Here is a 26,716-nt window from a genome sequence, read left to right as displayed (position 1 = left end):
AGAGACCAGGGCTGGCCCTGGAAGCAGTGCCCATGAAGAGGGGCAGGCAGTGCAGAAGGACGGGGTCAGTGGGTGGTGAGAAAGCAGCACCAAGAGCTTCAAGAAGTTTGGGAGGAAGTGAGAAGGGAGGCCTGCAGGACCCGGAGTCGGACCCAGAGTCTGCGGAAGGGTTTGTGTAGCCCTGAGGATGTCTGAGGATGCGGCAAACAAGTCAGCTGACTTGGTAGAGAGTAAAGCTGCCTGGTGAGGGCAAAAGGAGAGACGGAGGTAAATCCTGGGCAACGTGTGGCTGCAGGGGATGGATGTACCACGCAGGGAGCAGAGCTACGGGCTTGCGCAGGGCTAACGGTTCCCGCTCCGTCGGCTGCTGTGAGGATGAAATGAGATAATACCTGATAGACACTTAGAACAGAGCCTGGCCTGTGGTCAGGGTCCAATAAAGGTCAGCTCGTGACCTGATTCTTGATTGGAAGGGAATCTGATGCCAAGGAAGGAAATGGGTGATGGGGTGTCAGGCCACAGAGAAGTGTGGTCCATGGCAGACGGCCCACGTGATTAGATCACAAATGTGAGGGAGAAGAGCCAGGCTCACGTGACCTGACTGTCATCGGCCCAGCAGGGGGCCTTCAAAGGTTTCTGTGGATTCGACCTACATTTTGGGAGGGTATCAGCGAGGGGACGTCTCCGCAGAACCCTGGATGCAGACGGTGGGGTAGAAAGATGGAGACTAAATGGAGACACGGCTGGAGGGCCGAGCAGAAGCAGGGGGAAACTGAGAGGACCCAGGCACCCGCCACGGTGACCACGCGGGAGGGACGGTGGTGCCGGCAGCAGAGGTGACATTTCATACTGCCCGGAAGAGGCCTGAGAGGAGGCTGAGGAAGGTCTGCAGTGAAAGGGCTGGCGGGACAGGGAGGCTGTGAGGGAGACTGAGAAGAGCGGCTGGAGTTGACTGATGGCTCTGGACGGACACTCACATGTACCCGACACTCCCAGCCCCGAGGGCGACGGGGTGCTGGTCACGGGCACGAAGAGCACAGGGCCCGATGGTTTGTGAAACAGTAGTGGGCTGGTGGCCACCCAAATTCGTGGGGACGCACGCGAGCATCCTCCCTACAAAGAATTCCAGCAGCTGTGAGAAGGGCCTGGTGAGGTGAACGGCTGCCCAGGAGCAACTAAGTGTCAGGGGTGACTCCAAAGCTGTGGCTGACCTGCAGGGGCTCCTGAGTACCCCGACAGACAGGCCGGGAGGTGAACTAGACATGAGACTTTGATCGATGGGTTCTGATGGAGCCCAAGTGGGTTCTTACTCTAACTCAACAAAGTTAATGTTAATCGCGGGGACTTCCCCGGGGGCCGGTGGTTAGGGCTCCGCGCTTCAACACGGGGGCCCGGGTTCCACCCCTGGGCGGGGAGCTAAGATCCCGCAAGCCGCGAGGTGTGGCCAAAAACAAAAAACAACAACAGAAAACCCCCCAAACAAAAAAACCCAACAGAGGGACTTCCCTGGTGGCGCAGTGGATAAGAATCCGCCTGCCAATGCAGGGGACACGGGATCGAGCCCTGGTCTGGGAAGATCCCACGTGCTGCGGAGCAACTAAGCCCGTGCGCCACAACTACTGAGCCTGCACTCTAGAGCCCACAAGCCACAACTACTGAAGCCCGCGAGCCACAACTACTGAACCCGTATGCCACAACTACTGAACCCGTATGCCACAACTACTGAAGCCCGTGCGCCTAGAGCCCTTGCTGTGCAACAAGAGAAGCCACTGCAATGAGAAGCCCGCACACCGCAACGAAGAGCAGCCCCAGCTCGCCGCAACTAGAGAAAGCCTGTGCGCAGCAACAAAGACCCAACGCAGCCAAAAATAAATAAATAAATAAATAAATAAATAAATAAAATAATTCAAAAAAAAAAAAAAAAAAAAGCCAAAACATGTCTCAAAAGAAAAAAAAAAAGTGTCAAAATCTACCTTGTCAAGAAATGAGTTCAGGGACTTCCCTGGTGGTCCGGTGGGTTAGACCCCACGCTCCCAGTGCAGGGAGCCCAGGTTGGATCCTTGGTTGGAGAACTAGATCCTGCATGCATGCCGCAACTAAAGACCCCACATGCCGCAACGAGAATCACGTGTGCCACAACTAAGACCCGGTGCAGCCAAATTAAGTAAATAAATATTCTTAAAAAATGAGTTCAAAATGAACTATTGTCCTGCATCAGAGTTTTCCAGCTGAGGCCCACAAATCCCTAGATGTATGTGGCCAAATTCTCAGGGCTCCAGGAGTTCTTAGAAAAAGGTATTTTTACTGAGATAACAATCTAGAAAAATTGTGGTTATGTCATTGACAAGAGAGCAGATATGTTCATGTGATTTTAGCGCTTGTATTTACATGTATGAGATCACATGTGTATTCACAAAGTTCCTGAGATACTTTTTAAAAAAGGACTCAATAATACATATGAGCTCAACATGAACAGAAAATTAAGTTAGGAAGACAAAAGGATCCATGCACCACTCAAGATTAACGAACCCTGCTCCACAGCACTGTGGGTGGAAAACCACCCCACGTTCTCTAGGCAATAAAGGCTAATCTCTCTGTACCAAGCCCTCCTTCCCCAGTCTTGTGGGACCCTTAGCCCCTCTCCTGTGGGGTTACCATGGACCCAGGCAGCAGCGTTTAGTGGATCGCACCCCAGGAGCAGGTGGGACCTAGAATTAACAACGTGAAGACACATTTTGGACTCGATTGCAAAGGGCCTGCGGTGATTCCCGCACCTGTGTGCGCATCAGGCTCCAGTCTTTCCCTCAACGATGCTGTGGTGTCCAGACCTGTGTGCTGGACTCTGCCCTGGTTCGCCTCTGTTTCTTTACTAAGAGTGGAGCCAGCCCACTTGGTCAGGGCCTCGCGAGGGTCTGGTGAGGTCACGTGTTAAAAACAAGTGCCTTGTTTCCTGTCCTAGATGCTGGCTGTGGTCTGGCTCCAAACAAGAAGGTCAACTCAGAATCACCCCGGGCCACTGGCCTGACTCTGACGCCCCTGTTAGCTCGAGGTCACATGTTAAAAACAAGTGCCTTGTTTCCTGTCCTAGATGCTGGTTGTGGTCTGGCTCCAAACAAGAAGGTCAACTCAGAATCACCCCGGGCCACTGGCCTGACTCTGACGCCCCTGTTAGCTCGACACTTGCTGCGGTGTCACACCCACTAGCCTGGGCCTCCTTGGAGACAGACACTAGTCCAGTTCAAGTGCGTTCGCCCCGTCCTCAGGCTGCTGTAATCTGACGGCTGGTGGGCTGGCCTGTGCTGTTGAGGTCCCTGCCCCTCCGGTAGACATGCCTGTCCGATGTGACAACATGGAGGGGAGGGGGGCGCAGTGGGGGCTGAATTTAGCTGTAATGGGAATAAGTTAATACAACGTATAGAAGATCCTCTGTTGGGAAGTGCAGTGAAATGAACAGAAAAGTGAATGAAAATTGAAAGTTAGAGATACACACGAATGTGCTAAAGGATACCTTGGGGCTTGAGGCCATCCTAAATGGTCCCGCTGAACTCGCAGGCAGATCTCTTGACTGTGCATCCACTGAGAAGGCACAGTCCTTTGATGCAATAAGCCTCATTTTATGCCTTACAGGGCGGCCCTAAACACGGACAGAATTAGCACCTAAAACGTGTAAAATTTCGCTTGGAAAGATGAGTTTAAAATGAACTGCTGTTGTGCAGCGAGGTTTCTGATGAGGCCTGCAGAGAATTCTGGCCTCCTCTTCCCTCGGCCTCACATCTGAATTGCTCATCCTGACCCGTTTCTTTTTTTTTAAAATACTATTTATTTATTTAGTTTTGGCTGTGTTGGGTCTTCGTTGCTGCACGTGGACTTTCTCTAGTTGCGGCGAGCAGGGGCTACTCTTCGTTGTGGTGCGCGGGCTTCTCATTGCGGTGGCTTCTCTGGTTGCGGAGCATGGGCTGTAGGTACGTAGGCTCAGTAGTTGTGGCTCGCGGGCTCTAGAGCGCAGGCTCAGTAGTTGTGGCACACGGGCTTAGTTGCTCCGCGGCATGTGGGATCTTCCCGGACCAGGGATTGAACCCGTGACCCCTGCATTGGCAGGTGGACTCTTAACCACTGTGCCACCAGGGAAGTCCTGTGACCCGTTTCTTATACCACATTCCAACCCCCTCGCCTCTGGCCTCACTCTTGATCTCCTATTTCTGGCCTTGTCCTGACTTTCAGCCTCGAACCCTGACACTGTCTTTCTGGCAATCCCCTTGGTTCCCAACTGAAAAGTGCCCCACCGATTGCACAATTAGAAAGTTACTGTGACCCTGACAAAGAGGGCTTTCAATGGCAGGAGGAGGGAGGGAGGACAGGGAGCCAGATGTGACTGCGCTGGGGAATGAGTGAGAGATGAGGATGGGATGGAGGACAGGTAATACTTGATTATACGGAAGAGAGAGGAGGGGGCAGGGGTGGGATGGGAGACAGTTAAGTGGAGGGGTTTTTTTGTTTGTTTATTTGAATGATGCAAGAATCTTGAACAAACAGACATGGAAAGTAGCCAAAACAATGAAATAAGAACAAACAGAAGCAAATGAAAATTTCCACTGAAGCTCCTCATGGGTGTAACAAACTGTGGCAAAGGTCAGGATTACTGACGAGATATCAGTGGCGAGGCTGTAAATAGCAGGTGTCCAGGTGTCTCCTGGCCGACCTGGCAGCTGGTTCTAGGAAACGGACCATTGGTTACTCTCCTCTCTAAATTCTGGGAGCTTATTTCACAGGTAAGGCAATGCAGTGAGCAGAAATTTCTGGCTAAGGATAAAAGCCAGGAGACAAGCAGGCGCAGGTAGGGAAGTGGTGAAATCGACCTCAAATGAGATGGAAGGGAACGGCCTTTGGGCTTGGGGTGGCCAAGACGAGGCGCCAGCCAAAACTTGAATTTCAGACAAACAGTGAATAATTTTAAAATATAATTATGTCCTATGTGATATTTTGGACATACGGAGATTAAAAAAAAAGATTGTTTACCTAAAACTCAAATTTAACCGGGCCTCTTGTCCTTTTCTGGCAACCCTGTTTAGGGTACATACCTTTCTGCAGTATAACATTATGTTTTTTGAATCACAAAATGTTAGTTGTGAAAAAAAGACCTCAGAGATGATCTCACTCAACATCCTTATTTCATGTAAGAGAAGAACGAGGATCAGAACCCAGATCTGCCTGCCTGCTGTCACCCTGCTGGGTAGAATCTGCCTGCCTGCTATCACCCTGCTGGGCAGAATCTGCCTGCCTGCTATCACCCTGCTGGACAGAAGCGGGGAGCTGGGGCCAGATCATACGGTCCCCAGGGCTGTCACATAAGAGAAATGCCCAGGAGACATCGTGAAATTCTCTAAGAGGCCTTATTATAAAATTAATTTTATTATTAAAAAAGGAACACGCCATCTATTCTCTGATGTCTCTCGGAGCCCTTGAGGAAGAAGGTGCATTGTTAAATGGAGCGATCACATATAACATACCCCAGTCACAAAAAGGCTGAGAGATAATAGTTTACACTGGATACACTGGACATGAGTCCAAGGTTATGTCTGCTTCAGTCTCCGTGGGCAACGGCTCGCATGTTTGTAGGTAGGTGACCGATAACCATCTAATGAAAAAAATGCCACGTCAGTTCATCTCAGGTTGGATCTAGTAATTTGAAACTACTTGTGGGATCACAGAGGATCAGTCCAGGAAACCAGCCTCAAAATAAGAACCTGGGCAGGATAATGAAGACCAGGGCAGGGATCTGATTTATGGAAGCGGGAAGATGAAGAGTGTCGGCGAGGCTGGCATCTGATGAACATCTTAAGAGTGTAGCTCGGTGCTGAGCAAACCCCCACCAGGACCTGGACTCAGCTCTGTAAAGACTGACGAATGAAATACAAGATGGGGAAGACAGTCTTGGTCAAATACTTGAGAGACGCAGTGACTCATTCTTTAAAACAAGTCTGTGGCTTCCTGTGTCTGACCAGAAGCTCAGGGCTAGACAGCAGCCTAAGTGCCTTGGCCATGCTCCATAGCCTTTCACCTGATCTTGACTCCCCAGATCCCATCTCCTGGCTCTGCCCCTGCAGCCCCTCCGGACCCCCTGGGACTTGGATTCCTACATGTTGGAGGGGGGCCATGCAAAGCCAGGGCCATGGAGGCCATAAGCACAGGCCAAAGCAGAGGGGAGACCATGTGGCCCTGGTGTGCCTTGGGCAAGTTACTTAACCTCTCTGTTTCTTCATTTCGAAAATGGAGTAATAACAGTATCCACCTCATAGGACCGAGAAGTAAACAAGTTAATGTATTTAAAGCATGCAGAATAGCGCTGGATACAGAGTGAGGATGTGTCAGCTCTTATTATTATAAAGCTGCTGATCCTGTTTCACTGGAGAAGGAAGAAACGGGGAGAAGGAAGTGGCAGCAGAAAGGGATGGCTTGGGGGAGAGAGGGCTTCGCTGGACGCTGGCGTCTTGCACTCTGCCTGCACGACACACCACTCCCCTGGTGTTCACACCACACGGCTTGGGGCCTCTGGCATTTCTGGGTTTCCCACCTGTAATGCTCCCCTGCTGCTTCTTCACCAGCCTGCCTTTTACGCATTCGTGACTCGGCTCAGGTCACTAGAACAGTCACATCTTAGGAAGACCTGCCCCATACCTCAGGTCAGGTGCAGCAGCGCTCCTTGGAGACCTTCCTGTGCCCTTGCCCTTGTGCTCTATCTCTGCTCTTACAGTGGCGTGATGGAATGTATGTGCTCATCCTCTCCCTAGCCTGGGGGCTCCTTGAGGGGTGAGTCTGGTCCCGGCTGTAAGCCCAGGCCAGGTGTGGAGCCAGGCAGAGGGGAGCCTGGGACGCCTGCTCTACTGTGGCTGGTCCTGCACAAGCCTCCACTACCCCCAGATGCACTCAGTGGGCAGGTGAGGGTATTGAGTCTGAACTTGGTGGTCAGAGAAAGACTAATAGCCAAATCAGAAACCACAAGTTCATTCCTAAGACCTAAAAGCCAAAGACTTGTAATATGACTATATCCAAAAATAATTCAAAGACTTAGGAGATTCATGAAATTGGTTTCTACCACCTCCTTGAAAAAAAAAAAGAAAAGGAAGGGATTAATACTTATTGAGCAGTTATACTTGCCAGGCTTTGGGTTCCGGATTTAGTTCAAGTAAGGGGCCTATGAGGCAAGCAGCACCCCTGTTGTGTAGCTACGAAGCCATGATTTTTTTAAAAAAATATTTTATTTATTTATTTATTTGGCTGCACTGGGTCTTAGTTGTGGCATGTGAACTCTTAGTTGCAGCATGCATGTGGGATCTAGTTCCCCGACCAGGGATGGAACCCAGGCCCCCTGCATTGGGAGCGCAGAGTCTTAACCACTAGACCGCCAGGGAAGTCCCCAAGGCCATGATTTCTAACACGCGGCTGTCAGCTGCCCAGCACTACCTGGCACAAAAGACGAAGCAATGGAAGACCCTCAGGTCTTATCCTGGAGGTGGGCAGGAAGCCCACACTGCAGACACTGGTGTATAATTAAACAGTGTTTTACTCGATGTATCACGCCAGAGTGAGCGGCCATGGGGACTTATTTCACGATGGTTAATGATGTTTCTAGCAAGGCCACGGGACAGTTTTATTAGCCAAATAAATTATGATACAGGTATCCCATGGAATAGTATGCAGTACTGAAAAATGAACTATATTTGTGTTTGTATGTAAACATATATTTGTGAAGTATTGAAGGTATGGAAGTTTACACATCAAGAGGTTAACAGTGGTTTGTTCTGAGGAGAGAAGTGTATGGAAGGAGACATTCATTTTTTTCACTTGATATATTTTTGTACTGTTTGTTTTCACAATGAACATTGTAAATGTTTTATTATTAAATGTTACTATTATTTTCATAACAGCTTGGTTGAGATATAATTCACATGCTATGCAATTCACTCACTTAAAGTGCACAATTCAATGTGTTTTTGCTTTTAGTATGTTAACAGAGTCGTGCAACCGTCACTGCAGTCAATTTTAGGACATTTTCATCACCTCAAAAAAATAAACCCCATTATGAGTCCCTCCCCACTCCCCTCTCCTCCCCACTCCTGGCAGCCACTAATCTACTTTCTGTCTCCATGGATTTGCCTGTTCTGGGTGTTTCGGATAAACGGACTCATACACTATGTGGCTGTTTGTTATCTGGCTTCTTTTTAGGTTCATCCACACTGGAGCATGTATCAGTACTTCACTCCTTTTTGTGATTGAATAATGTTCCACTGTATGGGTAGACCACATTTTGTTTGCCCGTTCATCAGCTGATGGGAATCTGAGTTGTTTCTAACTTTTGACTAATGTGTACAGTGCTGCTGTGAACATTCATGTACACGTTTTTGTTTGAATGTCTGTTTTCAATTCTTTTAGGTCTTTACTTTGGAATAGAATTGCTGGGTAATGGTAATTCTGTATTTAAGTTTTTGAGGAACTGCCAAACTGTTTTACATGATGACTGAACTATTTTACAAACCCACCAGTACATGAGGGTTCCAATTTCTCTGAATCCTGGCCTACACTTGGTATTTCCCTTTTAATTTTATTTTTAAAAAATGGTCAGCCTAGTCGGTGTGAAGTAGTGTCTCACAGTGGTTTTGATTTCTATTCCTGTAATGACTAGTGATGTTGAACATCTTTTCCTATGCTTATTGGCCATTTGTATATCTTCTTTGGAGAAATAGCTATTCAAGTCCTTTATATATTATTTTATCTGTTATGTATACTATACTATATAAGGTATATTACATTTATATCTATCTACCTATCTACCTATATCTGGATATTAATCCCTTATCAGATATATGATTTGCAAATATTTTCTCTCATTCTGTGAGTTGTCTTTTCACTCTCCTGACAGTATGCATCAGGCACTAAATTTTTAATTTTGATGATGAAGTCTATTTTTTCTTTTGTTGGTTGTATGTGCTTTTGGTGTCATATCTAAGAGGGCTTTGCCTAACCCAAGCTCATGAAGATTTGCTCCTATATTTTCTTTCAAGAGTTTTATAGTTTTAGCTCTTATATTTAGGTCTTTTTGAGCTAATTTTTGGGTTTAGTGTAGGGAAGGGGTCCAAGTTTGTTCTTTCGTATGTGGATATCCATTTGTGGAAAAGAGTATTGTTGCCCCATTGAACTGTCTTAGCAGCCCTGTTGAAAACCAACTGACTGTATATATGAGGGTAACAGTATTATTAAAAAAAGAAAGAAAAAGAAAACCTAAAAAAGAATAAATCCTATAAATCCTTCCAATACAGAAACTGGCTAGTTAAGCTGTGGCTCAGCCTTGCAGAACTAGGTCTATCTCACCATGACAGTTTTGCCAAAGTACTACCACATCGTGTTAAATTGCAACACATACAGGCAGCTGCAATTTTTCTTATCCCAAGGGCTCTCTGGAACATCCCACAAATGACTAAGAATTATTTCTTGGAACTCGGTGTTATGGAGAAATAATCTGAAAAACTGACCCAATAACCTTTCTTCTGGATCCTAACACTCTTTGTCTATAAGACTTGCATGGTAGAGAATTAGTTGCCTCTTATCCAAAGTTTTTGGTTCCTAGTACAATTTTTGTAGATGCTATAGACTGAATATTTGTGTCCCCTCAAAATTCGTATGTTGAAACCTATTTCCCCAATGTGATGGTATTTGGAGGTGGGGCCTTTGGGAGGTGATGAGGTCATGAGGGCAGAGCCCTCATGCATGGGATTAGTGTCCTTATAATAGAGACCCCAGAGAGCTCCCTTGCCGCTTTTGCCAGGAGAGGATACAGCAAGAAGAGAGCCATCTGTGAACCAGTAAACAGGCCCTCACCAGACACCAAATCTGCTGACACTATGATCTTGGACTTCTCAGCCTCCAGAACTGTGAGGCATAAATTTCTGTTGTTTATGAGCTACCCGATCTATGGCATTTTTGTTATAGCAGCCCAAATGGACTAAGACAGCAGAGGTAAGGGTGAGCTGGCTAAACTTACTTTGGTTATTAAAAGGTCTGCTGTTTAGTTTTTTACATCCCTATTCAGCTGTCTGATGAAAGGACCCCAGCATGTCACAATGGACATAGTCTACCGTGGATGTCATGAAATGTACAAGTGCTTCGTAAAATGGAAAGCACTTAAAAGTATATCAGCTATATTGCCAAGCTGAGCACATAAACCTCCATTTGTAGAAGAACAACCGTATCTAAACATGTCCTGCTCTGCTCCTGATAAGATCTAGGCGCTTGAGGTAAAGTCGCCATCTCATCCAGTCATTGTACGTATAAGAAAAGAGAAGCCCAGAGAGGGGACATTATTTGCCAAAGGGAACACAGCCTGTTCGTGGCAGAGCTACAACCTGAAGCCCCATTTCACGACCCCTGGACCAGAGCTCTTTCCGTCATACTGTACTGCGCTCATTTTCTTTTCTCTGGTCTTGATTTCCTCTTACTCATTCTCCCTTCACCTGCTAGCAGGACTCCGTTCAAGTGGAAATATGGACTTCCACTTACAGTGCCAGTGACATTTCCACTTCACTCTCTTCCCTCAAACTCCATCGAAAACAACAAAAGGAATAATAGTTATAGAGCATCGACTTTGATGAAGCAAAAAAACCCCCACCATATCAGAAAATCAGAAAACATAAACATACCCGCCTAATACTGTGAGATCTGCCCCAGAAAGAGGGGGATACAGCTGGCCAGCAGATGCTCTACCTTGCATCTGCTTTTAGCAGGATTTGAAAGTCCCTCAAAATCAAGCCTCACCATCCTCAGAGGCACCAGTACTCTTTGAATAGCACTGTGAGAACCAGAGATAATAATGGTCAAGAAGAAGCACACTTTGAAGGAGAATCATGTTGATAAGCTATTTCTAGTGCTGTGACATCATGTCTCCTTGCCCCAGGAGAGTACCAAAAGGCGAATAAGAAAAAACACGAGGGCTTCCCTGGTGGCGCAGTGGTTAAGAATCTGCCTGCCAATGCAGGGGACACAGGTTCGAGCCCTGGTCTGGGAAGATCCCACATGCCACGGAGCAGCTAAGCCCGTGCGCTACAACTACTGAAGCCCGCGCGCCTAGGAGCCTGTGCTCTGCAGTAAGAGAAGCCACCGCGATGCGAAGCCCTCGCACCGCAACAAAGAGTAGCCCCTGCTCGCCGCAACTAGAGAAAGCCCGTGTGCAGCAACGAAGACCCAACGCAGCCAAAAATAAATAAATAAAATGAATTAAAAAAAAGAAAATGCACGAAAAATATAGGTGCCTCCATGGTAAAGGAAAGAGAATATCTGAAGAGCTGCAGTAGAAGACAATAACATTCAGTAGAAGTTTCGGATGGCCTAACCACTGGACCGCCAGGGAATTCCCAGAAATAATATATCTTAAAATAAATCTAATGAAACTTTTGGTTTACAGGTAATGTATGCTCACTATCAAAACTATGGAAAATACAGAAAAGTGTAAAGAAAGTATACACTGCTTTTTAAACTCAACATTATATTATGAACATCTTCCTGGGTTAACTGTGCAGAGAAAACTCTGAATTGTGGTTTAATGTTCTGGACCATGGCTATATAATTAATTGCCTACTGCTAAATTAGGTTGCTACCAACTTTTTGCTATTATGAAGAGTGCTGTAATGAATATCACAATACACAGTCACCTTGAATCCTATTTTTGTGGTATATTTGCAGCCTCTTTCAAGGAGTAGAATCAGCCACAAATACATGCTTTGTTAAGCCCGCCCTCCCTGGTCCCACTCTACTTCTATACTGACTTATGTGACTTGAAGACCAGTCATGTGACTTAAAGACCCAGCCTCCCTTCAGCTCCCAGAATAACCCGCCTTTGAAGTAGCAGGGAAGCGGCTTTCCACGTTCACACAGTAGCTCCGTATCAGCTCGGTCCACTTCGGTCTCCTCCCCTGGTTCCTTTTCTAGGAAACATTCCTGTCTGTCGCGCCCTTTGGGAGGACGGGAGCCCTGCCCTGCTCTTGCCAACTGGGACTGGAGCTGTGCCCTTGCCCTGTGCCCAGGCACTTCTTTGTGTATTTGGAGAAAGCCTGCGTGGAGCTTTGTTTTCGTCTCTTATAGTGAGAGGACGCTTGGTCAGACCCACTTTGGCAGTTGGCATACGGTCTTTTCCGGTTTTTGGAGGGGGAAGGCTCTTACTGGGTCTTGAGAGAGAGAGAGGGGGTTTAATTACAAACATGACCCCAACAGTCCCAGACTCTCTGCTTTGTGGCCTCTCTTTCACTGTATGATTTGCATGGATTTATTGGATTAAAAAATTAGTGTATGTGCTAGGATAGAACGGGACAATGAGAATATAACCAAAGTGCCTAAGAAAATCTGGGCAAATCAGGGATGGTGCTGCAGAGTCTAAGGTAATCTTGAGCTGGGGTTTGAAGGATGAAGAGGAGTTTGCTAGAGGGCCAGGGTGTGGGGTGCTGGAAAGAGAGGAAGCGTGTGGAAGAGGGCCAGGCACATGCATGGGTGTGGACGCAGAGGAAAGCGTGGTGTGTTTGCGGCCCAGCTTACATACGAGGACACAGGTTGGGGCGCTGGGAGTCCTCCCTGTTTTGGTTGTGGGAATAGCTGTGACGTGGCATCGCAGGTGCAGGACGATGGGAGCAGGGATCAGACCACGATCAGCTCTGAGACCCCCCAAGTTTTGCCCAACAGTTGGTCATTGGGCCCGGAAGCATTTTAATGGGCCTGAGTTATAACCGGAGGGTCTGCTTTGTTTTATTCTGTCGCAATCAGGCCCCCCTTGAACCCCGCATTTCCAGCCAGAGCCCTTTGGAGCAGCTTATCTGACCCTGTGCCCACTCATCCTCCAGAATGAGGCCCATGAGACAAGCACAGTGTTTATAAAAAGGCTTAAAAGCATTATTATCTTTTCAAGGAATTCTATTCTATGTTTTGAACTTATCAAATCAAATATTATCAAAACATACGCAGAATTATTTCTAATTTAGCCTTCACTTGTAGGGATAGAAGCTGAGTACAGAGGGAAGAATGTTTTATTACTTAGGTGGAATAGTATTTAAAAAATATAATACATCAATATAACCGTTTCATTGTGCTTCACTTTATTGCGCTTCAGAGATGCTGCATTTTTTTTTTAATAAATTGAAGGTTTTTGACAACTGTGTGAGAGCAAGTCTATTGGCGCCACTTTTCCAACAGCATTTGCGCTCTTCATGTCTCTGTGTCACATTTCAGTAATTCTTGTAACATTTCAAGCTTTTTCATTATTATCATCATATTTGTTATGGTGATCTATGATCAATGATCTTTGATGTTATTATTACAACTTGTTGAAGGCTTAGATGATATCTATTTTTTAATTAAGCTATGTATGTTGTCTTTTTAGACATAATGCTACTGCATACTTAATACACTATAGTGTCGATGTAACTTTTTTTTTTTAATTATTATTATTTATTTTATTTTATTTATTTATGGCTGTGTTGGGTCTTCGTTTCTGTGCGAGGGCTTTCTCCAGTTGTGGCAAGCAGGGGCCACTCTTCATCGCGGTGCGCGGGCCCCTCACTATCGCGGCCTCTCTTGTTGCGGAGCACAGGCTCCAGACGCACAGGCTCAGCAATTGTGGCTCACGGGCCCAGTTGCTCCGTGGCATGTGGGATCCTCCCAGACCAGGGCTCGAACCCATGTCCCCTGCATTGGCAGGCAGACTCTCAACCACTGCGCCACCAGGGAAGCCCCCGATGTAACTTTTATATGCACTGGGAAACCAAAACGTTCCTGTGACTTGCTTTATTGTGATATTCGCTTTATTGCAGTGGGCTGGACCCGAACCTGTGATATGTCTGAGGTCTGCTTGTACTTTTTTTTTTTTTTACATCTTTATTGGAGTATAATTGCTTTACAGTGTTGTGTTAGTTTCTGCTGTACAACCAAGTGAATCAGCCATATGTATACATATATCCATCCCCATATCCCCTCCCTCTTGAGCCTCCCTCCCACCCTCTCTATCCCAGTCCTCTATGTCATCACAAAGCATCGAGCTGATCTCCCTGTGCTATGCAGCAGCTTCCCACTAGCCATCCATTTCACATTTGGCAGTGTGTATATGTCAGTGCTACTCTCTCACTTCGTCCCAGCCTACCCTTCCCCACTGTGTCCTCAAGTCCGTTCTCTACATCTGCATCTTTATTCCTGCCCTGCCACTAGGTTCATCAGTACCATTTTTTTTTTTTTTTAGATTCCATATATGTGCGTTTCTGCTTGTACTTTAAAAAGTAATAATAGGCTTCCTAAAAAAGCAAAAGCAAAATAAAACTGTACAGAATTCTGCGGAATTAAGAAGTGCAAGTGTCCTTCCCTGGTCCAATTAAGTAGCAGCTACTATTACCGAGTCTGGTCTATGTTCTTTTAGAAATTATCTATGTGTACAGAAATGTGTGTTTACTTTTTGTTTTGTTTTGAAATGTGAATGAAGTAATGCTATGGACTCTTCCTAATATATTAAGAAGCACAAAAGCAACAAATGAATACTAAATCTGTAGGTTGCATTTCCCAATCACGTTCAATTCCCAAGTATCCTGGAGAGGGTCTCTAAGCTCCTTCTAGGCCTGAACCTTGGCACAGTGAACGTTTCTGCAAACTCAGCAGTGGTGACTGTCAGGCCAACACCTATTACCCGGCTCCTGGACCTTGAACTTTTCTTCTCTTTCTTCAGCATCTAGCACAGCGCCTTTCCCAGTCCAGGCACTTAATCTGCATCTGTTAATAACATGCAGTTAAATATATGATTCATTAAATTAGCAGAACCCACAGATGTTAAGGAACTAGGTAAAGTTACCCAAAGTATCCATTTGGTTGTCTGATTACTGAGATGCCTTCTCGTCTTGAGACCTGAACTTTTTTCCCTCTTTAAGGGGTTGGATAAGGGTTTACTTTTTAAAAAAATGTTTATTTACTTATTTGGTCGCATAGGCTCTTAGTTGCAGCAGGCGGGCTCCTTAGTTGCAGCACGTGGGCTCCTTAGTTGTGTCATGCAAACTCTTAATTGTGGCATGCATGTGGGATCTAGTTCCCTGACCAGGGATCAAACCCGGGCCTGCTGCATTGGGAGCGTGGAGTCTTATCCACTGCGCCACCAGGGAAGTCCCTGGATAAGGGTTTACTTGACTGAGCTCCTCTGGCTAAATGTCTCCCTGAAATCCAGCCACGAAGTTCAGAACAGTGGAAGAAAGCACACAACATCAACCAAGTGTTCTCTTAAACACACATTGGTCTTTCAAATACACTAACAAAGTGGTGACCTACTTTCTCGCAGAAAGTCAGGAATCAATTCTGTCTTCCTTTCTGCTTTCGAACCCTAGCACTGACTGCCATTTGTTAAATGTCTGGCCTCAGACGAGTCTCTTAAGCTTTAGTTTCTTCATGTGAAACTAAAAAAGGATAATAAAGACCTATCTTTCTACAGTTAGTGGAAGAATTAAATGAGATGACCTTTGTGAAATTGTGAGTCCTTCATGGAGTTGACAAAGCACAGTGACCAGAGAGCCTCAGCTGGAACACCAGCTCTACCACATATTAGCTGGATGACCCCGGGCAAATGACTCAACCTCTTACAAGGCCTGTTTCTTATCTATAACATGGAAGAAGTAATTGGATTATTTTGAAGGTTTTAAGATCACCTATTTAGCATGGTCTTTGGCACTGACAATAACAGTTTAATATACATTTACCATTATTATTCCGAGTGTAGGTCCTCCATAAAACTTTTTTTTTTTCTCTTTCTCCCCTTCATTCTTCTCTTTGACCCATCTAAATAACCCAAAGCAAGATTCCAAAGCTCTGCTTTTTCTGGGTTAGGAAATGAGAAGCTGAAAGACTAAAAGTTGCATGCTGCTAGGGACTGAATTGTGTCCTCCCAAAATTCATGTGTTGAAGCCCTAATCCACAATGTGACTGTATTTGGAGACGGGGTCTTTAGGAGGTAATTAAGGTTAAGTGAGGTCATAATGGTGGGACCCTAACCCTATAAGACTGGTGGTCTTATAAGAAGAGGAAGAGAGAAACTTCTCTCTCTCTGCTACATGTGAGCAGTGAGGAGACGGCCATCCGCACACCAAGAAGCAAACTCTCTCCAGAAATCGACCCTGCTGCACCTTGATCTTATACTTTCCAGCCTCCGGAACTGTGAGAAAAAAATACATTTCTGGGGACTTCCCTGGTGGCGCAGTGGTTAAGACTCTGCGCTCCCAATGCAGGGGTCCCCGGGCTTGATCCCTGGTCAGGGAACTAGATCCTGCATGCATGCCACAACTAAGAGTTTGCATGCTACAACTAAGGAGCCCGCCTGCTGCAACTAAGGAGCCCACGTGCCACAACTAAGACCCAGCGCCACCAAATAAATAAATATTAAAAAAAAAAAAACTTCTGTTGTTTAAGCCACCCAGTCTCTGGTATTTTGCCATGGCAGCCTGAGCAGACTAAGATACCTGGTTTCCTTGCATCTTCAAACTGGCTTCTTGAAGCATTTATTTTTAACAAGCTTACTAACCCGCTACTGTAGCATCTTCAAAGTAGGGGATATTGCTGAAGCTGCATGATCTTCAGGATGTGTAAAAATTGTAATAAATTCAGTCAGAGTCTTCGTTTCTTATCAAAAGGGTGCGTGAGCCAACATGAAGAGGCCAAAGAGGAGACAACTGTAGTATCAAAGAACGCAATGACTTAAACTGAAAAACCGAACACGTGAACACAGAAGTTCCTAATGAAATAAAGCAGTGGCCTCCCCATCCAAGAAACAAGCAAGCAAACAATGGGTTACCATCGGAGGTATGTAGGGGATCAACTCCTATTCTGAAAACGGCAATTAAAGGGAAAGAATTAAGCATTTAGCCTGTCTTTTGGGATCAAAGTACCTATCAGGATAACTAAATAGCCCCAGTTGATAAAGTTCTGCTTTACAGAAGAATGTATAGCTAATACATTTGGAACGCAGGAGACATTTAGAAAGTCACCGTTTTGCAACTTCTAGTTAATTAAGGATTTGTGAAAGCACCGTGTGAAAGGCTGATGTGGGTCTTTACAGTGAAAGGGGCGGCCATTGCCACGTGAGCTCACTGAGAGTGAGGCACACAGTACGTGTGACAGATAGTCACATGTGTGACTAAAAGTGAGACAGATAGTACATGTCCTGAAATGACGGAACAGGGAGTACATAGTGCAGCTTCTTGCCCCTGAAAGTTAGCGTTCATTTCCAGTTTGCAAGAAATATGGAGGATAGAGGAACTACTTAGGTAAAACCACGAGGGAGCAGACAGACAAATCCTTCTGTACGACAACTGACTCAGGTTTTCAACAATCAGTGACAGGGTTGGCGGGGGGGAGGGACACGCAGAATATCAACCAGGTATAATGTGTGCACTTTGTTTACATCCTCATTTGAACAAACCAACTGTGAAAAGACATTCATTTTTGAGCTACTTGGAGTAGCTCAAAATGGACTGGTTGTTGGAGAAACCAAGGAATTGCTGTTACTATTAATTTTGTTAGATGGATAATAATGACATTGTGGCTGCATGAAAAAGAAGTCTATCTTCTTAAGAGATGTATCCCGAAGTACGTAGGGATAGAATAACCTGATGGTTGGGTTTTCTTTAAAATACTTCACACACAGGAGGGATAAATTGGGAGACTGGGATTGACACATACACACTACTATATATAAAACAGATAACTAATAAGGACCTACTGTAGAGCACGGGAAGTCTACTCAATACTCTGTAATGGCCTATACGGGAAAAGAATCTAAACAAGAGTGGATACATGTATATGTATAACTGAGTCACTTTGCTGTACACCTGAAACTAACACAACAGAGTAAATCAACTCTACTCCAATAAAAAATTTTTAAAAAATATTTAACAGCTAAGTTATAACTGCAAAAAAACCACAACTTCACACACAACAGATGTTATGTGGGGTTAGATGAAGTACGTACAGCAAAGGCTTGACAATCACTGGTCTCAGATTACAGGCATGTGGGGTTCGTAATACTGTTCTTTACACTTTTGACTTTTTTTTTTGGCTGCAGCATACGGGATCTTAGTTCCCCGACCAGGGATCGAACCCGTGGCCCCTGCAATGGAAGCACAGAGTCTTAACCACTGGACTGCCAGGGAAGTCCCTGAAATTTTTTCTAATAATTTTTTTTAAAGATTCAAGAGAAGCAGCTATCTTAAGACAAAATCTGAACAAAAGTTGAAAAAATTCACTTGCACTACACTGTCACTTAAAAACAAATGTGAGGGGGCTTCCCTGGTGGCGCAGTGGTTGAGAATCTGCCTGCTAATGCAGGGGACACGGGTTCGAGCCCTGGTCTGGGAAGATCCCACATGCCCTCGGAGCAACTAGGCCCGTGAGCCAGAACTACTGAGCCTGCGCGTCTGGAGCCTGTGCTCCGCAACAAGAGAGGCCACGATAGTGAGAGGCCCGCGCACCACGATGAAGAGTGGCCCCCGCTTGCCGCAACTAGAGAAAGCCCTCGCACAGAAACGAAAACCCAACACACCCAAAAATAAATAAATAAATTTATAAAAAAACAAACAAACGTGAAACTATTTTCTGTAGACTTCTCAAGTAAGATGTTCTTATCCACCCACATTATGTTTGTGTCTTTTGAGTGTACCACTGCATTTTTATTGCCAATGAATTTCCACTTGTTAAAAGATAAGTTTACCTGTTGTCAATAATCGTTACGTTGGAGGGTGGAATCCCCAAAACATCACAGCTCTGCAAAAGTTCCTTCTTACGAATCTCCCCTTGATTGTAGTAATTTCCTGAGGATAACAAATACACAGTTGTCGATTTCTTTATCAGTGGAGATCTATCTGTTCACTCATTCTTATCTCATCTTGTTCCCTATAGGATTTAAGCTACCTGAAAATTCTGTGGTGGTGATAAAAAGTTGAAGAAAATGCAACGCTAGGGTTACTATCAGACACTCCTGTGAGAAGCAGTCTTTAGAATCACCTTTGAATTCTTCCCCATCTCTGTGTCTCTCCCTGTGTCTGTCCATCTGCCTGCCTGTCTATGTACCTTTCAGCCCCAAGCTACAGGCTTTGAGCACCTGCTTTGCAGTTAAACAGATTTAGGACTGACCCTTCTATAACCACTCAGAACAAGTCAGGTATCTGGAAACACTATTTGTTTGGGCCCCTTATTATTTAATCTTATTTATTTTTAAAATTAAAGTATAGTTGATTTACAATGTTGTGTTAATTTCTGCCGTAGAGCAAAGTGACTCAGTTATACACATATATACATTCTTTTTAAAATATTCTTTTCTATTATGGTTTCTCACAGTATATTGAATACAGTTCCCTGTGCTATACAGTAGGACCTTGTTGTTTATCCATCCTATATATAATAGTTTGCATCTGCTTATCCCAAACTCCCAGTTCTTCCCTCCCCCACTCCCCTTCCCCTTGGCAACCGCAAGTCTGTTCTCTGTCTGTGAGTCTGTTTCTGTTTTGTAGATAGAGTCATTTGTGCCATATTTTAGATTCCACGTATAAGTGATATCATATGGTATTTGTCTTTCTCTTTCTGACTTACTACTTCACTTAGTATGATAATCTCTAGTTGCATCCATGTTGCTGCAAATGGCATTATTTCGTTCTTTTTTTATGGCTGAATAGTATTCCGTTGTATATATAAACCACACTGTCTTTATCCATTCATCTGTCGATGGACATTTAGGTTGTTTCCATGTCTTGGCTATTGTGAACAGTGCTGCTATGAACACAGGGGTGCATGTATCTTCTTGAATTATAGTTTTGTCCTGGTATATGTCATTTGGGCCCCTTTAAATTGATAGTCTTCAAATATCTGTTAAGCACTTATTTAAAGAGGCTGCTACTCCTGAGTGTTACAGGAAAATAGCCTCCTTCAGAGTTTAGTAACCAGCTATCCCAGCATGTCCCTGGGGATCTGGACCACATCAGCACCCCAAATAGCTTACGAATACTTTATTTTCCCAACACATACACTATACTTCCCAAGAATGGATCTGTTAAGTAACTGCTCTGTATCCTTACAAATAACATACAGTGACGTTTTTGTACCACTTAAATTGCCCTTATGAGCAATTGTCTAGCTACTGGCCCCCTTAATTCAACTCTCCAGCAGATAACTGCATGTGTGCTTTTTGCTAGTTACTTAACTTTCCTGAGCCGCGGTTTCTGTACCTGTGCAGTGGGGATGATGGCCGTCTCCAGAGGCTTTCCTAAGGATTATATGATAAGACACATCTACCTAGTTAGGTGCTCAGTGTTTATCTTCTCTTTCCTTGACTGCTTTATCTTTACCTTCCCCCTCCTCCTCTCCTTTCTTCCTGAATTATAATTCTTCCTCATCATCCAGATGAAATGCCGTTCCCTCTGGGAAGCCTTCTGCTATTTTCCCTGGCAAGCAAGCATTTCCAGTATTCTGCTCAGATGTATGAACTTTCCTCCGTGATCTGATTATTAATTCCTAAATGTCATTGACCTGAAAAGCCACGGTCTCATTCAACTCTGTATCATCCTGGTGTCAGCACACTGCAGGCACTCCAGAGGCCCCAAGCAGAGAGTGGCTCTGCTTACTGTTCCAGAAAACTCAGAAAGAAACTCCCAAGTGAAACCTTTCAACTTTGGCAGGGGTTACTCTAGGGCTAGTTTTGAACTGTTTGAACCCAGATAGGAGACAGTCATTACATTGTATCTGATAAAAGGACTAACCCCCAAAAGATTCCAGAAAATAGCTTAATTTTGTACTGTTCTCATCACAAATTTTTGAGTCAGATAGAAATTGTCAATTTTTGTGATGGTCATTATATTTTAGGTTCCCCTCTCCCATTTTATCTCAAGGTTACTTATCTTTGGTGATAAGTAAATAGTCTAACGTACACTAGTGACGGGATTCCTAACCTCAGAGGCCGAGCATGTTAGACTCTGGTTACGGCTGTGAGAAACAGCTTAGAAGTGAGGCCAAGGTGTTTTTGGAGCTGGTTTTATTGCTTTGTGTTTCAACTGAGGAACTTAGAACAAGTTAGGGAGTTGAAGTCAGAGAGCATTTTCAACATTTTCATTCAGTCTGGTGAACATGTAGGCACTTCAGTGGAGTAAGTGTCTGGGACCCTCCAGCAGCTCCTGACTGGCATTCTCTAGAACAGTGTCCCCTGGGTGCATGTTGGGTGCACAGGACCATCTGCTGGGATGGAGGAAAGGTTTTGGAACTTCTCCTCCTAATTTGTTTACCTTGTCCTTTATAAATGTCAACTTTCATTGTTTTAGACTGTACACATTAATTCAGTGGTCCAGCTACTTAATATAATTATAAATAAATATACATATAATGGGAGTATATGCTCAAAAGCTTTTACCAATAGGAAAATGTGACCAAAAAAAAGCTTGGAGATCATTATTCTAGAAGGCAGAAAACAAATGGGATTAATGTAGATTTATTTATATAGAACTACATTTTGTGTGTGTGTGTGATAACTAATACTTAGTAATAACTAGCAAACATAATGACATTTAATAGAAATTAAATTCACTTTGTAAAAGACCCACATTTACACAGCACAATGTATAAAGGTAGACGTTTGTTTTACCTTAAAAATTCATTTATTTATTCTAAATAGGTAAAAGGACTTACATGGTTAAAAATCCAAAGAAACAAAACCGTATAGATATTTTTTTAAAAAGCCCCTCTCCCACTCCTCTAGTTACCCATTTTCCTACCCTGGAAGTTTTAATTTGTTAGAATGAGAAGTGGTTTGAGAATCAAGGCATCGTGGACCCAGTACCTGGCCTTCCACTAACTTTGTGAACCTGAAGAGATTCCTTAAGTTCCTGGGTTTCAGGAATGCTAGCAAGGGTTTTCCTTGAACATGACTAAGCTAATTCTAAAATGTATTGGGAAGAAAAAAAGGTCCACATTTTCTCAACTATAAAATGGGGGAGTTTAGGTTCTGTACCACTTAGGGTCTACCCAGGAAAACAGAACCCATATCAAATATTTACATTGGTAAGAATTTAATAAAAAGAATTTGAAACGTAGCTGATGGAGGAACTGAGAGCCAAACAGGGAAGAGTGAGAGACCTAGAGTGTAGTGATGGAGGAAGTAACTACCAACCCTAGGCTGGAGAGGTAAGAGGAGGCAATATCACTCAAGCCCGAACCGGGTTCCCCAGGAGCTGAAACCGGGCCACCTTCCATTAGAAGGTGTCCACAGAGCCCAGTTGGAGAAATCACGATGTGCGTATGTGTGTGTGTGTATACACACACGCACACGGGAAGGATCATGCCCCTTTGATGAGCAATTTGAAAGATGGAAGCAGCAAGAGGAGAGGGGCCCAAGAGACTGGATTTGCGAGGATCTCTCTCTCGAGCTGAAGACAGACTGACAAATCCTGTCTAAGCTGAGTGAACGGGCATGGGGGCTCTAGAGCCACTCACCCATTTGGTTCATTGAATACCAAGACTCTCCTAGACTCGGCCAAGGGTTTGTGACCGCGCGGGGAGCCAGTGGGGACTCTTGGAAAGAAATAGGAAAGAGGAGGAAAAGGGGGCAGGGCCTGGGTTGGTGGCATATTGGGGAGTACCCTCCATGTGCGGGCCATGTCATAAACATTTTGATAACATTCTTTTTTTCTATTCTTTTAGTCCTCTGGCTTTCTTGCCCAGCTTTCGATATTTTCGAGATATATATACACAGATATATATATTTTTTTACAAAATAGGGCCAGAGATATGTAACCTTTGAGTCCTGTTCTGAAGTTTCTATCACTCTCTTAAACATAATTCATATTTATCTTGTTTATTTTATTTTTTTGGCTGTGCCACATGGCAAAAAAATCTTAGTTCCCCAACCAGGATCTTAGTTTCCCAACCAGGGATCAAACCTGTGCCCCCTGCAGTGGAAGTGCAGAGTCCTAACCACTGGATCGCCAGGGAAGTTCCCATAATTCATATTTTAAATATTACTAATTTATCCCATTCTTTTTTTTTTTTTTAAATTTTATTTATTTATTTATTTATGGCTGTGTTGGGTCTTCGTTTCTGTGCGAGGGCTTTCTCTAGTTGCGGCAAGTGGGGGCCACTCTTCATCGCGGTGCGCGGGCCTCTCACTATCGTGGCCTCTCTTGTTGTGGAGCACCGGCTCCAGACACGCAGGCTCAGTAATTGGGGCTCACGGGCCCAGCTGCTCCGCGGCATGTGGGATCCTCCCAGACCAGGGCCCGAACCCATGTCCCCTGCATTGGCAGGCAGACTCTCAACCACTGCGCCACCAGGGAAGCCCTATCCCATTCTTAATAAGATGCAGTCAATCTTAAGATCATATATTTTTAGAAATCCCAAATGTATTAGGTCAGAAAGAAAAGAGTAAAATAGATGAGACTAACACTTTTGAGCCCGGATCTAAATTTATCTCAATAAGGAAAATTTTGAATAATTATTCATGATTAAACAGTAATAGTGAGGGACTTCCCTGGTGGCACAGTGGTTAGGAATCCACCTGCCAATGCAGGGGACACAGGTTCGAGCCCTGGTCTGGGAAGATTCCACGTGCCAAGGAGAAACTAAGCCCGTGTGCCACAACTACTGAGCCTGTACTCTAGAGCCCGTGAGCCACAACTACTGAGCCCGAGTGCCACAACTACTGAAGCCCGCGTGCCTAGAGCCCATGCTCTGCAACAAGAGAAGCCACCGCAATGAGAAGCCCATGCACTGCAATGAAGAGTAGTCCCCACTTGCTGCAATTAGAGAAAGCCCGCACGCAGCAACGAAGATGTAGTGCACCAAAAACAAAAAAAACAAAAAACAAAAAACAAATCAGGGGAAAAAAAAAAGCAATAGTGAAAATAACCTGATAAGTTCTGTTTTAGGAAATATGGTGAGTCAGATGTCTGGAGAAACCCCCATAGAATACCTGAACATGTGAAATAAAAGGCGAGCATGTTTTAGAATGTATGGCTGAGCTGGCAGGAAAGTAAGGGCTGTCTTTGCAGGTCATAAACAGTAGGTAAGCACAAATCCAGATAGGTAGGGTGGAGCTGAAGCCAGGTCAGCTGGTGGCCTGAAGTCGGGACAGGAGATAAAACTTGGGCACGAATAAGGAAACCTCCACACAAAAATAGGACCCTCAGAAGGCAATACCTACAGTGGGTGAACTAGGGGAAAAACCACCCGAAACAGAGATGGTGGGGCTACTTCTGTGTCTTAGACTTGTTTCTAGTGGAAGGGAAAATAAGAAAAATGTCACCCCCTGAGAACTGTCAACGACACAGTCGCTTTCACTTGGTGTGGCACAATGTAGTGTCCAAATATAGCCACTGCAATAATTCTAGTCCAGATGCACTTCTAGAACCTTGCTGCTTCCTATCAAGAGGTGGTATTTCTCTCTTTGAACCTGGATGTGACTTGTCACGGCCTTGACACACAATGCAGTCAAAGTGATACTACGTGCTTTCCAAGGCTAGGCCACAGCAGGCAACGCGGCTCCCCGGAGGGCAGGCCCTCTCGTGTACTTCCCCAGGAACCCAGTCACCAGGCTGTGAGGAAGCCCAGGCTACATGGATTGACCGTATGTGGATGTTCTGGCCCACATCTCTAGCTAAGTCAGGTGATTCCAGTCTCCAGCCTTTGGGTATTCCAGCTGAGGTACTAACCGTCATGGGATAGAGACAACTGCTCTCTGTCTGAAACCATGAGAGATGAAGTGTTACGATTGTTTTAAGCCACTAAGCTTCAAGATAATTTGTTACACACCATCAGGCAACTGATGTACTTGAGTTTGGGCCCTGAATTTACACTACCTCTATGGCCTGAAAAGTCTCAGTCTAAAATTTTAATTTAGAGTGATCTAAGATGGGTAGTTCCCTTTGCTGCCTGGCTGAAGCAAACATAAACATCAAAATATTATCACAAGTATGGTTCCATGAAACATGTGCTTACAATTAAAAAAAAAAAATCACAAAACACACAGGGAAACAAGTCACTCGGAATAAGTTACTCAAAGAGCAGAGCCAGACACAAAGACTGCAGAAATTGGAATTATTAGAAGTAGACATGTGTTTAATATATTTAAAGAAATAAAAAGAACGTCAAACTATGAGGAAGTAACAAGAGACTGTAATATTTGCAAAAGAAGCTCTGAATATGAGAAACAGCCTAATGGACAAAATTACTAATCATCTCTATATATGTAAGGCGTTTATTATAAATCTACTAAAGGACATTAAAAAAGGCCAATATAAATGAGGAGACATACCATAAAATCATAGAAAGACTTCATATTGTAAACTTGTCGATTTTTCCCAATATTGATCAATAGAGTCAGTGAAATTCCAATAAAAACGCCAGCAAGGTTTTTCCTTGAGCATGCCCAAACTAGTTCTAAAATGTATTTGGGGACTGCCCTGATGGCACAGTGGTTAAGAATTCTCCTGCCAATGTAGGAGACACAGGTTTGATCCCTGGTCGGGGAAGATCGCACATACTGCAGAGAAACTGAGCCTGTGCACCACAACTACTGAGGCCGCGTGCCACAACTACTGAAGCCTGAGCGCCTAGAGCCCGTGCTCTGCAACAAGAGAAGCCACCGCAACGAGAAGCCCACGCACCGCAACTAGAGAAAGCCCGTGCGCAGCAAATGAAGACCCAATGCAGCCAAAAATAAATAAATAAAAATAAATTTATTAAAAAAAATAAAATGTTTGGAAGAAGAAAAGGTCAAAAATGGCAAACACACCCTGAGGAACAACAGATCAGAGGGCTGGCCCTACCAGATACAGTGTTGTAAAAGCTACAGCAGTTAATTGTTGTAAAAGCTACAGCGTGATATTGGCACAGGGATGTCAAACTGACTGAAGGGACAGTATACAGATCAGAAATACACGGAGCTCTGACATATGAGAGGTGGCAGTGCAGTCAGGAGGGGAAAGGATGGGCTGAACTGGTTTTCCCGACTCCAGTCTTTCCCTCCAAACGGTTCTCCATATGCCACCAGTATGAGCTTGCTAAAACACAGAACTGGCTGTGTTAATTCTCCAGCACATGCATTCTACAACACCCTACTACCTACTGTGGCTTCCTCTCATGTGTATATTACTAGGTACTTCAGTGGTTACATAAGTTGGAGAAATGCTGGACTAAACAAAATTAAATAGGAATTTTTTATAGCAAGACTTCTCCAAGATGTTGATAGTCTAATAAGGACCGTGCACCTCTAAAGGGGGGATAGCACATCTGGTTAATTTCCCTAAACTTGTCAGGTCAAGGTATTAACATTTTTTTTTTTAATAGCAGCTTGAGGAACTGGTATTTCGTGGAACATACACTGGGAATCAAAAATGGTTACTTCCTTAACTGATACAGCAGCAAGGCAATGTGTGTGGGTGCAGTGGTTTAGAACAGGAAAGAGCCACTGGGTCCTGGCTCCTCTGTGTTCTAGCTCTTCACTTTGGGCAAGTTACCTAACTTCTTTGTGGTTCAGTTTCCATAGTTAAAAAATGGGAAAAACAAATTATATATACGTGTAATGCCTATCATAGGATTGCTGAGAGGATTAAATGAGCCACTAATAACAAAATGCATTTTTTCCTGCTTCTCCCTACCCCTTAAAACTGGAGATGTAGTTAGAATGAGT

At 44.5% G+C, this 26,716-nt stretch overlaps 1 protein-coding gene across 2 annotated transcripts in view; it reads right to left on the bottom strand.

Annotated features, from left to right (window-relative positions):
- The window catches only part of PIGL (phosphatidylinositol glycan anchor biosynthesis class L), a 53,473-nt gene that overhangs the window by 23,516 nt on the left and 3,241 nt on the right, over window positions 1-26,716 (bottom strand). For both annotated transcript variants that reach the window (XM_061176744.1, XM_061176743.1), the window contains exon 2: window positions 18,761-18,860. In XM_061176744.1, coding sequence (XP_061032727.1) covers window positions 18,761-18,860 — 100 coding nt within the window. The remainder of the gene's footprint in view (window positions 1-18,760; window positions 18,861-26,716) is intronic.

Source organism: Eubalaena glacialis, chromosome 19 (assembly GCF_028564815.1).
Source record: "Eubalaena glacialis isolate mEubGla1 chromosome 19, mEubGla1.1.hap2.+ XY, whole genome shotgun sequence".
Classification (NCBI taxonomy): Eukaryota; Metazoa; Chordata; class Mammalia; order Artiodactyla; family Balaenidae; genus Eubalaena; species Eubalaena glacialis.
This window is presented reverse-complemented; position numbering and strand designations above follow the sequence as displayed.